This window comes from Myotis davidii, unplaced genomic scaffold (genome assembly GCF_000327345.1).
Source record: "Myotis davidii unplaced genomic scaffold, ASM32734v1 scaffold249, whole genome shotgun sequence".
NCBI lineage: Eukaryota > Metazoa > Chordata > Mammalia > Chiroptera > Vespertilionidae > Myotis > Myotis davidii.
The window spans coordinates 2343084-2359107 of NW_006300367.1; the positions used below are offsets into that span (position 1 = coordinate 2343084).

The window sequence follows — 16024 nt, forward strand, 5'->3', positions numbered from 1 at the left end:
TAAACTGCTACCCTCTCCTTTGTGAATTCCTAAACTGCTGCCCCCTCTTTCATGAAGCCTGTTAGGGTCCTCACATGGAGTTGGTTAGGTCTTCCTTCTTTCCTCTTGGCCACACATTCACTGTTCTCCTAGAATTGCAAGAGCCTGCTTCACTGTCTGTCCCACTACCCGTGGTCAGCAAACCGTGGCTCGCGAGCCACATGCGGCTCTTTGGCCCCTTGAGTGTCGCTCTTCCACAAAATACCACGTGCAGGCGTACACCCACTGCTAGCCTGATGCACTTTGCATATGTCTCTTCTCTTAACCGTGGCCTACCCAGGACAGAGACCATGCGAGGTCAGTGTCTATACTCGTCAGTGCAGGGACTGTCTTGTAGTCACTGTGTGCCCATTTGTTTTAACATTATCTTCTTATTACGTGATATAAACTGTTCGACATATGCTGCTCTGCTAACAATACCCTATAAGTGTAACTGTTATGCCCATTTTGCAAGAGAGGAAACTGAGGCAAAGTAAAGGAAGCAGGGTAGAATACATGAGTGTGTAGAAATGTGTGGCTCTCTGTTCCTGTATAGACAACCATGGCGACTCATCTGGTTATGGGGCTGTGATCTTCAGCAAGCCCTTTGCAGTAGAAAAGCCTTCAGAAATGACAAACTTTTAGAGGAAATAATTGCTACCCTCATGACTAATTTCCAACACAGTCTCCTTAGTAAGGTCGGCCAGCACAGACATCTAAGCCAAAGAACAAGAGAGGAATGAACTTTTAATAAATACCTACTATGCCACCATCTGGCCCAGGCCTGATCACAACTCTTCCCCTTAACGGTGGCACAGAGGAGAAACTATGGCATTGCAGGCAATGAAACCGAAGCTTGGGCATGCTGGTCATTCAGCCAGTGTCCTATCAGGGGCCAGGGGAGGTGGGAACTGGCTCGGCTGTTACCTCTCCAACAGGACACCTCCTCTGCCTGCACACCCTCCGGCTCTAGCTTTCCTCTTCTACCTTTGCCTTTAAAAATATTTTATTTACATATGCATTAGTAGAAAAATATTAGAAAACAAAAAATGCCTGTAACCTGACAACCCAGAGATAAAACCACCAGGAACATTTTAAGAGTCTTTTTGTTTTCAGCATTTTGCTCTGCATTTATATCTCAAGGGATCAATTAATGTGTCCTGTGCCCTTGGTTGTAGTTTACATACAAATCTATGTTTTCCCCTTTTATTCCTAAAGCAAGCAGCTGGAGTTGTTCAGCCACTTAAAAATAGAAAAAAGTGGTAAAAAAGAGAAAGAAAAATGAGCCTTGTGAGGGTTTGGTTTGAGCGAAATGATGAGTGGGAACCACTCAGAGAACGCACAGGGACCGTGGCCGGGAAGGAGCGGGCCCCTCCCCGAGCTCTCGACCATTCATCCCAACACCTGCTCTCCCTGTTTCTCTTGCAGGCAGCAACTTGAACGATGGCTTGTGGCATTCAGTCAGCATCAACGCCAGGAGGAATCGCATCACTCTCACCCTGGATAACGATGCAGCGTCCCCTGCTCAGGACACCAGCCAGATACAGATTTATTCTGGAAATAGCTATTACTTTGGAGGTAAATTACTCAGCTTCGAGGCTGAAAATAAAGGAAAGAGGGAGAATGTAGTGGGCAATTATTTTACTATGATGATTCTTCTTTTGTCAATTAGACCTACTTCCAACAGACACATATTCACACACACTCACTCACACAGGTGCCACCTCCCCAAACATACATAGAGACACAAACACCCACCCCTAAGCCCAAAATAATGGGAAGCAAGCCCTTTCACAGCTGTGCAGATATAAATTATCTAGGTCAGTGCTGAGGAAAAAAAGACTAGCAATAAGAGCTGGTGTTATGTAATTCATCCAAAGGAGATTTTTTATAGCATAGCAGGCTCCCTGATCACATTCGAAAGGGGAAACTCAGCTGTAAACTTGGAGAAAGCACCAACAGTCAGCAGTGCCTGAAAGAGGAAGTATCCAGGGAAGAATGCACAGCCAGCACACTCAACCACAAGGCCACTCCTTTGGCACCTACTGCCTCTGACCCCACCTCCCTGGAGGCCATGCCCATGAGAAAGACCTAGGAGGCCCATGAGCAAGTAGCTCCTTGTGGAGTAGTCAGAGACTCCACCCTCTCCAATGTTGGGTGAATCCTCGGAGCTTTTTCTACAGCAAAACACAGGCAAACAGCCCTAGCTGGTTTGGCTCAATGGATAGAGCATTGGCCTGCGGACTGAAGGATCCCAGGTTCGATTCAAGTCAAGAGCACATGCCTGGGTTGCAGGCTCGATCCCCAGTAGGGGATATATATATATATATACCACAAGCAAACAGGTAAAGATTAAAAAAAAAAAAAACACAAGCATACAAGTAATTAGCCACCTACTGCATTTTTATAGGTGCAGATATATTTTTATTTAGTCTTTTTCAAGGAATTTCCTTCATTAAGAAAAATAATACCTAATTTTCTGCCCATGTGTTTATATTTTATAAACCATCTCTAAGGAGCAATTAACCTCAGTGTCTGTCTGACCATGAACAAGACACCTATGGGCCCTGAACTTCCCAATCTAGGTGATGAGAGACAGGGCAGAATTGTTGGGACAGTTCCCTGGGGTCAAGGTTTACCTGCCTAACACAGGGCTTCCCATCTGGCAAGGAATGGACAAACTGGCTTCAGACTTTGTAAATATAGGCATGGACTGAGCCTGGTCTATGATTACCAATCCTTTTTCCATGAGGAAACTGAAGAGAAATGGTGTGTAAAATCATAAGGTGCAGTCTCCAATAGAATTTACAAATCACTTTTCTCAGACCACTGACATGTGATTAAACTTTGAAATATAAGATATATTTTGCACAGAAGCAGTACACACATGGGGGTGTCCCAAGAGAGAAGCAGTGGGAGCCATCATATATTTGCGCTTTGATTTTAGGGACTCAGGAAGGGACTCTGTCCCTCACTCTACATCTCCTCCATGTGTACATGACAACAAAGTCCTTAAAGGGAGAACACTTCCGTTCTCTGCAAGTGTTTTAGCTCACTTAATTCATGTGGTGACTTTGTGAAGTAGGTAACAGTAACCCTGATCCACAGAAAGTAAGAGTAGTGTTTACTTAGATGAAATAATTTGTGTGAGTAGCAGAACCAGGATTCACCCCCAGATCTGTGTTCTCCACAACATACAGCAAAGGGATGCCAACGCATGTAGCACAAAAGCGAGTAATTTTGCATCACATGCAATGCTTCTAACAGAGAGAAAAGTGATCTCGTATTTATTATTTTGAAAAGTGCTGAGCAATAATTATGATGTGTAGCACCTGAATGCCTCAAAGTAAAAATGCCCCCTGCCCCAGTTGAAGAAGTATCCCTGGAGGTGATTCTTAAGGGCACTGCACTCAGAAGGTAAAGATGAATCTGTGATTTGAGCAGCGTTTGAAAAAAATGTCCCACAAGTAGACTGTAAACTTAAGGAAGGTAAAAAACGAGATTGAGTAATAATAGTCAACTTACATAAATTCTCTCTACAGCCTCAATTAGAAGTCGTAACATTTCTCTTCACTTTATAGTGTGTGCTTGTGGGCTGTTAACCAGCTGCCAGACTTCAGCCCAGCAGTGACTGTCTATTAGAGATGGCGGAAATAATTCCCAGTTATTTATGGGTTATTGCCATATTTTCAAGCTTGCATTCCCATATGGTCTGAACCTATTAAGACAATTAAGATGTAGTTTATAAGGTGCTCAAGCACTGATATACCTATTCACTCTCTACCTGTCTTGATGAGGAGTAGATGCCCAGGTGGCAGGCTATGCTAAATATACATGATTCATTGTTTTTAAAGAACACCTTTGTAAAAATGTATGGTGTTAACCTTCCGCGCCTGCTATTACAGCCCAATAACTGTGTGCATTTAAATCCTTAGTCCCTTTAGTGTCTGGATTTAGTTTGCACAACACTTCAAAATTCCAGTTATGTTTCTACATGTACCTTTGTCGGGTGCATTTAGTTTGTTAATGCTGACAATTAACCAGATAATCACTCTGTCACCATCCTTACCCAAAGCATAATTTCCTTTGAAAGTTAATCCAGAATTGAATTGTGCAGTTAGAAGTGTGTTTCAGGACAGAGCCGACACCCCTGGGTAGTGATAAAGTGTTGTGTTCTTGAAATGAGTGAAGTGTCCTGGGCAGAAGCCTGGCACACAGCTGATGCAGGGAAAAAAGAGGAACAAGATGCATGTTACATTGTTGGTAGTCCCTTCCATACTTTTGGTTTTAGCTCTGTACAGTGATGGAGGCTGCCCCCTTTTGAACCAATTCTGTCCCCTCTCTGTAAACGCTAGGATTTACAACTAAACTGTGTGCACTTCTGTGAGTGAAAAAGCACCACAATAATTAGACCTCAAGGTCTCCCATGGGTAGGTCGCCAGAGCAATGACTGATCATCTCAGTGTTCTTCATTTTTGTTCTCTGCCCCACAGGCTGCCCTGACAATCTCACCGCTCCCCAATGCTTAAATCCTATCGAGGCTTTCCAAGGCTGCATGAGGCTCATCTTTATTGATAACCAGCCCAAGGACCTCATTTCAGTTCAGCAAGGCTCCCTGGGGAATTTTAGTGATTTACACATTGATCTGTGTAGCATCAAAGACAGGTAATTATTGCCTTGTCTCCTCTGTTCTCCCACCCCCTCTTCCCATTTTCACTGTTCTAAATATGTGCTCTTTAAGCAAAATTCTAATCCATGGACTTTAGCCACTTTAGATATAATTGAGTTGCCTAATGGAAAATATCTCTGAAATGATTTCAGATCCAGAGAAAAACGGCTTAAATTAGTTGAGTCTCTATTCATGTTGACTTGCAGTAAATGAGTTATGCAAGTTAAATCAAACTACAAATTTGTGAAAGGATTAAAGTTTTGTGCATAAACGCCACTTGATGACTCTGAAGTTAAGAGTAAAGTGGAGAGGAGGGAGGAATCACTTTTTCCTCCTAAACCATCTTCTTTTTCAGTGCAGTGGGTGTCCTCTCGCAGTGGGTGAGCCTCGGGCCCTGTGGGACCCTAGAGTATAAGGTAGGCAGTGCCCACTGTACACAGACAGGCCTGGACCCTGGCCTTGGCAGTCACTGCCCCTCAGTTTTTTTCTTCTGGGGCTCAGCAGAGATGAGATTCTGTCAGGGAAAACCCGCACATTCACTGCAGCCACACATCCTGCAGGAGCTCTGTGTCTCTCTTTCTCCTGGGATCTGGCTTCTCTTATATTGGAAGTTTCTAGATTCAAAGACACACTAAAGACAATTAAAAAGGATGATTCTGAATTTTCAACTAGGTTTGTCATGTTCCCCAAGTTTCTTCTCTAGTGCTTGCCTCCTTCTTTCTAATTCTACTCGCCCTGGTTAAAATACCATCTATTAAATGGGTGAATGATGAGTGTTAGTTACAAGCCTATGTGTCAGTGAAATAAGGTCTTTACTTAATTTTCATCAGGAAATAAATTAGCCATTACAACGAAGGGCGATAAATGACCAAGAAGTCACCCTTATTTGTAGGACATATGGCAACAGCAACATAGCCTGGCACAGGGAGAATGAGGGCGATATGGTTTTCAGAAAGTGTGCTGAGCTGAATCTTATAGGACAGGGAGACCTGGCTGAGGGGTGGGGGTGGAGGAAGAGTTGACAGGAGGCAGCATGTCAAATGGCACAGAAATAGGAAGGGCCATGCTTGCAAGTATTTCATCAATTCAATACAAATATTACACATCCATTTTAAAATATGTAATATTTGGATACATTTTAAAGCTGATAGTTGTGGCGAGCTGGCACAGCCATGGCATCTCAGCCCCAGGGCTCCTTATGTGTCATGCCAGCTCAGCCTGCTTTAGTGACCCTGAGAGGGGGCAGTGAAGGGTTGAGAAAAGACAGACAAGAGAATAAAAGCTGGGTCTGGGTGGTATGCTGCTCCCTGATGGAGAGACAGTGCCATGGACTAAAAGCCATGTCTTTATTTTATAGCCAGATTCCACGAGGCAAAGTAAGGGCGTGGTCAAGATGTTTACAACATTCTCATGGGTTTCGATCCTACTCAGTTACATGCACCTGACCTCTATCAAGCCTACATCACTCAGGCACATAGAGCCACGTGTTTGGACCATAGGTTCAAGCTTACAAGTATAGCTGTTGGCTATAATTGTGCTGGGAGGGTTCTGCCTGCCAAGCTGGGACTTGCACATGGCAATGAGAGAACTGTGCCCTCTCATTAGTCTGAGGCTTGAACCTGTCCAAACACTGTAGCCATTCTCCACAAATAGTAATAGTTTCATTGGCAAAATTTACTTCTCTTATTGGCATATAAAATAGTGGCATGTCTTACAAATAATGGTATCTTAGATTTAATAAAATATAGCTCAGTGAGGATGGCAGGGCACTGTGGTGCAGCACATGGTGAGAATATGGTTAGAGATGGGCGTCGGTATTAACATGAAGAACTTTGAGTGCCCATGGAATTTGTCTTCATGCTCTAGGCAAAAATCAGAAAGGACAGCAGTCGGGTCTGCCTACTGAAATAGTACTCAGGAAATAGTAAGAAAGATGGCTAGAAGGAGAGCCATCCCTGACTTTGAGGTACTGCCCCATTCTGGGGGAGCAGTGAGAAGTAGTAGGTCCCTTGACCTAACTGGTTTGGCTCAGTGAATAGAGCATTGGCCTGCAAACTGAAGGGTCCCAGGTTCATTCGATTCCAGTCAAGGGCATGTACCTTGGTTGAGGGCACATCCCCAGTAGGGAGTGTGCAAGAGGCAGCTGATCAATGTTTCTCTCTCATCAATGTTTCTAACTCTCTATCCCTCTCCCTTCCTCTCTGTAAAAAATCAATAAAATATATATTTTTTTAAAAAAGACGTAGTGGTCCCTCTCGTAAGCACAAAGTCAGCTACACAGATTAGTCTCCTCTGATGCTCAAAATAGTCTCCTCTGATGCTCAAAATGACCAGTGTGATTTGGCGGACCTTTATGAGAATGTATCGCTGCTAATACCACAACACACGAGATGGTCATCGAATTGCACAAACTCCCTGGCTCTTCTACTTTATCTTTTTTTCTTATATATTTTTATTTATTTCAGAGAGGAAGAGAGAGAGAGAGAGAGAGAGAGAGAGAGAGAGAGAGAGAGAGAGAGAAAGATATCAATGATGAGAGAGAGTCATTGATTGGCTGCCTTCAACATGCTCCCCACTAGGAATCGAGCCCGAAACCCAGGCATGTGCTCTGACCAGGAATTAAACCGTGACCTCCTGGTTCATAGGTTGATGCTCAACCACTGAGCCACACCAGCTGGGCTGTCTTTTTTTCCTATTTGACCAGACATCTGGGTAATAAAATGTGTGCTTTACCACAATGTGCTCATGTCAGGACCTGAGCATAAAAGATATTACACATAGTGGCTGCCGCCCCTGTAGTCTTTACTGATGATGAGCTCCATCAGGCAGCTCAGCCTTTGCAAAGTGTAGATCAATAGAGGAAGCATTTATCAACGGAATCTCCAACCATACCTTAATTTCTAATCAAGGAAGCTCTCATTTTTGCTGACAGAAAGTCATTGCCATCTACACTGCATCATTACTTTTGTGTGATTGTAGTCTGTGTAATTGTATTACACACAATTGTGTTTTGGTTAATTGTACAATAATGAGGCATTGTGCTTAGTTTTGTGGGTAAATGGTATGTTTTTCTTCATTTGCCAGACAGTGTCTCTAACAGAAGGAAAAGCCATGGTAAAAGGCTTTGGTTAATTAATTATCTCTTGAACTTACATTTAATATTTGTTGGAAAGGGGCATGGTTTCTGAGTTTTGTGTTTTATTTTTAATGTGTTAATTAACATAAGCCTGTTTTAAGGGCAGGCTCAGTCTTTGCCTTCAAGGATCTTGCCCCTTGAGGATGGGGTAGTTGTGGTGGGAGAGATGGGGGTGGAGTGGAATCTGACTGTTTTTCTTGTGTTCTTGTCTGGAAAGTTCATGGAGGGCAGACTTTGATCTGGCCTAAGAGTCTCTTCTCTCCCAGACCAGGCTCCTCTCTGACCCTTCCTCATGGGCTCTGTATGGAGACTCAGGCCTCCTCCTTGGCCTCGAGAGGCCACCCTACCCACCCCTCCTGCCTTCCTTCAGACTGCTCTCCCGGGCTGTGCAGAGGGGCCAGACTTCCCAGCTCCCCTTCCATGCGGCCATCTTTCACATGCAAAGGCTCCTACTGCTGGTCACGGTGGGGAAACCAAGGTAGCCTGCACTGAAGAAGCACATAATGTTGTGAAATCATATGAGCTTTCTCCAGTGGGGGTCCTTCAGGCATGTTCCCTGGAGATGGTGCTTAGCTCTGCTTGCCCAGCCTGGACAATGCTTTGAGAGGAAGTGGAAGTCACACCTGAGAAAACCCATTAATTCACAAACCATCCTTGGGACAATGCTTTTTGTTGAAGCTGGAAGAGTCCCTTCCTAGGGACCAAGGACCTTAATAATAATGTTTATCTTAATGATTGGCAAATCCCAAATTCTCTGACCTTGGGGAAGAAGGGACGTGGCATCCCTGGCCTGGCTACAGCTCTGGCAACAGGAAAGTGCTTGCTTTAAGAAGCTCCAGCTGCAGAGCTGCCCCTTGTCTGGCAGTGCAAGGGCAGGTTGGAGAAAGAGGCCAAGCACCCTGGGAGGAATCACAGTTGGGGCCAGAGGGGTGCACTCCCAGCATGCACTTGCACTGATCTGCCTACGCCTCCAGTATGGACTTGAGATAGACAAGACATGATAGTCTATACTATCATAGAGCCAAGATAAATGCTTTATTCCTTCCACACTCTTTATCACACCCTCAGTTATTCGGCATTACAGATGGGCAGTGGATGAATGGGTGAGGCAGTTTCATGTATACTCTGGAGTAAGATAAGATGTGCTGAGATCTGTACAAGCCATGGGAGTTCAGGGCGAAAGAAACAATCATCAAATGTGGTCTAAGAATTTAAATAGGAGACAGGGTCCAAGGTGGGAAGGAGCAAAGGGATGCTGATGTGTCAGCTGTTTGACATGAGAGGAAGTGGAAGTCACACCTGAGGAAATCCATTAAGCCCAGTGTGACTGTCAACAACTTTGAGCAATAGTAAGCCTGTTTAATACCCAGTCCACTACTCATCAACTTGGATGACACATATTATTTAACCATTTTTTATTCTTTATTGATTAAAGTATGACATATGTCTTCTTTTTCCCCCATTGACCTCTCCCCAGCTACTCCCACTCCCCAGCACATGCCCTCACCCCCCTAGTGTCTGTGTCCATTGGTTATGCTCATATGCATGCATACAAGTCCTTTTAATCTGCTTTCTCTTTTGCAAAGCCAAGCTCATAAAAACTTCCTTTGCACTGAGCATGAGCCTGTGAGAAGCAGGGGCTCAGGGGTGTGTCTAATGAGCAGATACACAGTAAATGTTGCCATGTGAATTCCCATGATGAAAAGTTTTCTAACTCTACTTTTCAAGGGAACAGGAGAAGCCCAGGTCTCCCTCTGAAGCTCCCCCAACCCCCACCATGGCCAAGGGATCCCCAGTAGTTTGTGGGGTGGATCCCCATAGATAGACTGCTCTGCGACCCCCTTGGGCTTTGATCCCCACTTATTCAGAGGGCTGTCTCCTGGAAGACAATTCACCACCCATTAGGAACATTTGGTGCCAAGGGGGTTCTGGTCATTAAATTCTTCTAAAGCATTGGCCTCAGGGGCTAGAGAGAGTGACAAAAGCACATGAGATGCCTAGGACACCCAATTTAAGGTGGTCCCTATTTCCAAATGCATGCATATGCAGACTGGACCTGGAAGTGATTGCCTCCTTAAATTTTATAGGTCAATTCCAACATAGGTGCATCAGAATCCTCAGAAAGGTTTCTTAAAATCCCAGTTGCTTGGTACCACCCCTAGAGTTACTGTGAAGGCCAATAAAATTTACATTTATATCAACTTTCAGGGTTCTGCTGTGCTGGCCTTGGGACTAGACTTTGAGAACCACTGCCCTAAAGCTTTTCTCATCCTGGAGGCCAGCAAGTTGCATGGATTCTGTACAAAAGGGGTGCAAGGGCACGGGAGGGGTGGTTGTGGCTCCAGCTGAGCCCCCCCTCCCGGTCCCCCAGCAGCTCTCCTCTTCATCAGGGTCTCACAGGCTCTGAGAAGTCCCGGCAGCTCTGTCTCAACGTCCTTCTCCAAAAAGGTGCAGAGTTCAGTCCAAGGGACACTGGGCATCAACTGAATCCCCGCTCCTCCAGTCATCCCTGGTCTTTGTCACTTATGACCCCCCCTGCCGCCTGCTTCCCACTACAAAGGAAGCTTTTATGGCTATAAATAAGCAAAAATCCTCAGAAGATATTTTGGTTGGAAGGGAACTTGGTCTTAGAATAGCTGCAGCTGCCAACAAGCGTGACTTGTCTTTGCAATTTTGAGGACAGGTGACTCTCTGAGCCCATTGAAAGTCACAGCTTGATATTTCCTTCTAGACCAGCCTCATGCCCTGTGTGTGAGGGGGTCACAGTATAAAGCAGATGACCACCGACTACCAAATATTGCTCCGTACCTTCATAAAGATCAATAGAGGCTGATTCCATCCAGTTTTCTGCACCAGCGAAGGGTTGCTGGGACCCACCTGCCTCATTCCTTGGGTCCTTTCCTTAGAGGAACAACACTGGGGAAGGCCCCTGGAGCTCAGCGAGCTCAGGTTCTCTCTGGAAGGAAATGGAGTCTCAGTGTGGCCAGTGTGGCGGCACCAGGTGGGAGCGGGTCTCTGCTCAGGACGATGCTGCTGCATTCTGGGTTGTCCCTTTGCTGCAGTCCTTTCTAACATTTAACAATTTGCTTGTCCCGACTGAGTGAATGGCATGTGGGTGACAGCATTAAATAAATGTCTTGCAGCCAATGAAATTATGATCTGTAGCTTTTCACTCCATAATCACTTCCCTTTCCCTCAACACTCATTCTTTTAACAAAAGCATCTGCTAATCTCCCTGGCCAAGATTCTGACCTTCTTGATTCAGATGCGCGTGTTGGAAACACTGAGGGAAACAAGAATTCTGTTGGATGACCTCCCATAAGCAGACTCATGCTAAAAACTCACCCAGTGCGTGGGAGCTCGTTAAAAACAGTATTTTATATAAAGAGATTACATTTCAGGGTAATGCATATGTTTTAGTTCTCCTCTAAAATTGAAAACCATTACATTGGGTGCTGGGAAAGTATTATAATGGCAATGCCCACACAATCTGAGCGCCTATCTCTAGAGCCAGAAATGCTGCCTGCAATGTGTTCTCTGAACTCATGGGATAGGGCCAAAATCAAAACTGAGTACTGCTGTTTTTATTTATTACTTTTAGTCTACTTCATGGAGGAAAAAAAAAGGTTATATTTTACATAACAGTTACTGAGCAAACATTCTCTCAACAGTACTTCATTTAATTATCTACACAGTTCTGAGAGCCTGGCTCTCAGCTCAGCATCACCTGGCAGCTTGTTAGAAATGCCTGTTCTCAGGCCAGGCCCTTACCTGCTGGGTCAGAACCTGGTGACAGAGTCCATCTGAGTTTTAACAAGTTCCCAGGTGAATCTGAAGCACACTCAGACTTGAGAACCATTGGTTTGCTCCATCGTTGTTATTTTACAGATACTAGTAAGACCAGTGATGTTCTCAGAAGCTCAGTAAGCTCTGAACGTTGCAGGGTTAGTGTTTGGTGGGGTCAGTATTCATCTAGAATTTGCTGATTCTGCTATCCACATAAATGTGGATGCCTATTGACTGAAGGCCAGAGAGAGAGGAGAGATGGCTTGGGCAGCCAGAATGTGTCAAGGGAATATCACCAAGGAAGAGAGATTGAAGAGGAACTGGAAAGCTGGGTTTGGTGTAGGGAGGTCAAGCAGAGTATTCCAGGTGGGTAGAGCATGGGGCTGGGACTGAGAAAGGAAGGTGCTGGCACCTGCCTGCCAGGACTGGGAAGCTTACCTTGTCAGCAGAGGTTGAAAAAGAACTTAAAGCTGAGGCCATAGTGGACTTGGAAGCACACAGCAGTTTAAAATCTGAAGAAGACACAGTATCAATATCCAGTTCTTAACTGCAGCTTACTGTGCCCCAGGCATCCCGTGTGTGTGTGTGTGATATATACTCACAATAACTTTGTGAAGTAGGGAATGCTATTAACTCAACTTTACAGAATGAGATGAATAAAGCACAGAGGCACCGAGTAACCTGCCCAAGGACACACAGCAAGTATATGATTGAGCTTGGCCACAAGCCATGGCATTTGGTTGCTGAGATTATACCTGTCTTTGCACTGTACCACTCTGACTTTGCAGTTAGGAGACAGCCCACATACAAAGCAGAAGATGATGTGTTTTCATCTTGGGTTCAAATCACGAAGCAGGTTGTGTTAACAGAAGACAAGTGATATGGGCAACAATGTGTGGACCACCACAGGTGCAACCTATTGTTACACTTGTGACAAGCCCCCTGAGAGATACTCAGAGATAGCTCAAGGCTCTCCCAGGAGAGTCGCCCTTATCTATTTATTTGGGCTGATTAGTCTGGGAACTAGCTCAAAATGGCTATCAGGAGGAGGTTGATTCTGAGCTGATTTCTTGGGACTTTCCATCTGGAACTTCCCAGAAAAAGTGCTGATTAATGTCTCTCTTCTTAAAAGAGGGCTACTCCTCATCACCTGCCCCCACCTCTTCAAATGTCAGTAGGGACTAGGAGCTTTGGAGGAGGTTAAAACCTGGATTTGACCTGAGCAAGTCACCTTAAATAAGTGCATGCGTGTTCTGAAAGCTACCTCCCCTCCCTCACCATATGAAAGGGCGCTTCTCTGCCTGTGCATGAGGAAGGACACCAGACACCTTTGATTCATGAAAAACACAGAGTTCCCACCATGCTAAGGAAGCACTGCATTCTGTCCAGTCAGATGGTCAGACTCTCCCCAACAGCTGGAATTGGAGGCATCGATGCTGAGCACAAAGCCAGCCCAGTGAGCTGGGGATGCTCACAGCCCCGCAGAAAGAAAGGACCCATCCCAAGGGCTATGGGCTTGAGGCTGAGATGGGCGTGCTTGCTCAGAGAGCAGGAGGAAATGTGCACCCAATCATCTCTCCTGAGAAACACTAGCTCTGAAATTAGGAGGGTTCAGATGGCACAGAAGCTAAGGAAATCTTTTTTTTTTTAATATATTTTATTGATTTTTCACAGAGAGGAAGGGAGAGAGATAGAGAGTTAGAAACATCGATGAGAGAGAAACATTGATCAGCTGCCTCCTGCACACCCCCCACTGGGGATGTGCCCTCAACCAAGGTACATGCCCTTGACCGGAATCGAACCCGGGACCCTTCAGTCCGCAGGCCGACGCTCCATCCACTGAGCCAAACCGGTTTTGGCACTAAGGAAATCTTTTGATTTGGATTGAAACATGAAGAAAAGGTTATTTTAGATCCTCAAGGCACCACTGTGAGACGGTGCTTCTGTTTAACTCGGCGGAAAATATTTCTAAATTAGTAATCAGAAGAAAGAGGTTCTTCTTTGCTGCTCCCTTCACACAATCAACACCTCAGTGAAGGCGCCCTCCAGCATCCAGGTGACGTCCTCCCCGTCTGCTCTCACATTCTCCAGAGAGTCCTCCGTCCCTGTGGCCAGTGTCACCTCTGGTTTCTCCTCATGTGCACTGATGGCCACCGATCGGGCCTCTGGGGCAAAGCGTCTCTGGCCTTTCTCACTGCGTTGCTGGCATCCAAGCCAATCCCTTGGCAGCCCTGGGTAAGCACAGTTTATAAACGCAGCTGGAGGGCAATGGAGCGTCATATGTTGTGAGTTGGGAAAAAAGTAAGCCTGGCCTGTGATCAAATACTCTCACTTATTTTGGCAGTGAAACCTAAAATTAAAATTAGCTCTGTCATTTTACCCTGCGTTCAGTATCTGTTGGGAAGCTCACAGAGCAGGAAAGCGGCCTCCAGGGCTGTCCTGCGCCTGGACTTCTGAAGGCTGCTAGGCCCCCTGCTCACACACACCACAGGGCGTGGTCAGCAATAGCCTACCATTCGCTGCAGCTTGCGAATACCCAAAGGGCCTCCCTGTCCGCAGACAGGAGAGGACTAACAGCTTAGTAATGACCTCAAAACATGATCGCACTCAGGTTTTTGAGACCGTAAAGCCACTGCTGTTTACATTTTCACACAACTTTGGACAAAGCTAGTCACTCCACCGCTTCATAACTCAGCCCACTCTATTGTCAACCTGGGGGGCGGGGTATTCACTGTGGAGGGCGAGGTGCTGGTGGCTGTCACCCCTGGGGTGGCAGTGTCTCCCCACCCCCACCGCAATAGTGTCCCCCAGGGGCAACAGTCCCCCCTCCACAGGCGGCAGTGTCCCCTGGGGGTGCGGTGAGGACTTGCTGAGAGCAGGAGGGTGAGACTTCTGAAATTTAGGAGCAAGAGGGACAGAAATGGGGCTCCATGGCCTGGGCTCACTAGACTGGAGAAAACCAACACAGGCAGGCAAGGGTGATGCCTTCTAAATACCTACAAGCATCACCTATTTTATTTTCTGGACAATTTTCCCTCCTGGTTCAACTTCATCTTAGAAAAATGCTTCAACATGACTTACTTGGCTGGCCAACTGTGGGCCTTTCTCTCCCAAAACCAGGATAAAATGGGGGCCAACCAGGAGATGTCTCAACACCTGGAAAAGGCCAGGGAGGCACATCAAGCTGCACGAGGGTCTCTGTGAGGCCACGTTAATGTGTCCGACTTATGGTCTATAACCTCCTGCACCCAGAACACCACTAAACCTATTATGACGGACGTTATCATAACCTGGCTACTGCTTTTTCCATACTGAAAAACATTATTTTCTTAATATTTTTAATTTTTAATTGCAGTTAATGTACAGTATTATATTAGTTTCAGGTCTACAACCCAGTGAGTAGACATTTATAGCACATACAAAGTCATCACTCTGATAAATCAATATCCACCTGGTACCATATATAATCATACAATATTACTGATTATATTCCTTATGCTGTATTTTACATCCCCTTAACGATTCAGTAACTACCAATTTTTGCTTCTTAATCCCTTTACCATTTTCATCCTCTTCCCCAACCTGCCTACCTTCTGGCAACCGTCAAAATGTTCTTTGTATCTATGAGTCTGCTTCTGTTTTGTTTGTCTATTTTGTTCTTTGGATTCCACATATCAGTGAAATCATATGAAATTTGTCTTTCTCTGTCTAGCTTATTCAATAAACAAACAAACAAGAAAACAGAGTGGCTGCCCTGTCCAGGTGGCTCAATTGGTTGGAGTGTCATCTGTAGAAGGTCACAGGTTTGATTCCTGGCCAGGGCACATACCTAGGTTGTGGGGACAGTCCCTACAAAGGGTGCTTATGGGAGGTAACTAATCGATATTTCTTTCTCATATCAATGTCTCTCTCTCTCTCTCTTTCTCTCTCTCTCTCTCTCAAAAATAAAATAAAATAAAAACATATCCTCAAGTGAGGATTGAAAAGAATAAAAAACACAAGGGTGGCTCAATGGATATGAAAACAAGATCATTGCATACACTGTCTACAAGTGAGTCCAAGTCCCTTCAGATTGAAAGACAGACCCAGACTGAAAGCAAAGAAATGGAAAAAGATAGTTCATAAAAATAGAAACAAACAAACAAAAGCTAAAAAAGGCAGTAAGTATACCAGACAAAATAGACTTGAAAACAAGGGTTATCCCAAGGGACAAAGAAGGACCGAACAATTTGACTTTTGGGTATTTATCCTAAGAAATCCAAAACACCAACTAAAGAAGATACATGCATCCCTGTCATTAGTGTGGCATTATTGACAATAGCCAAGAGCTGGGGGCAATGCAACTGCCATCGATAGATGAGTGGGGAATGAAGATCATTCTTTTCACTGTAATAATTAGTGAGGGGGCCATTCCT

General features: G+C 45.1%; 1 protein-coding gene across 1 annotated transcript in view; it reads left to right on the forward strand.

The window, feature by feature from the left end:
* The window catches only part of CNTNAP5 (contactin associated protein-like 5), an 866926-nt gene that overhangs the window by 475695 nt on the left and 375207 nt on the right, over positions 1–16024 (forward strand). The window contains exons 9-10 of the mRNA XM_006776823.2: positions 1447–1596; positions 4512–4683. Coding sequence (XP_006776886.1) covers positions 1447–1596; positions 4512–4683 — 322 coding nt within the window. The remainder of the gene's footprint in view (positions 1–1446; positions 1597–4511; positions 4684–16024) is intronic.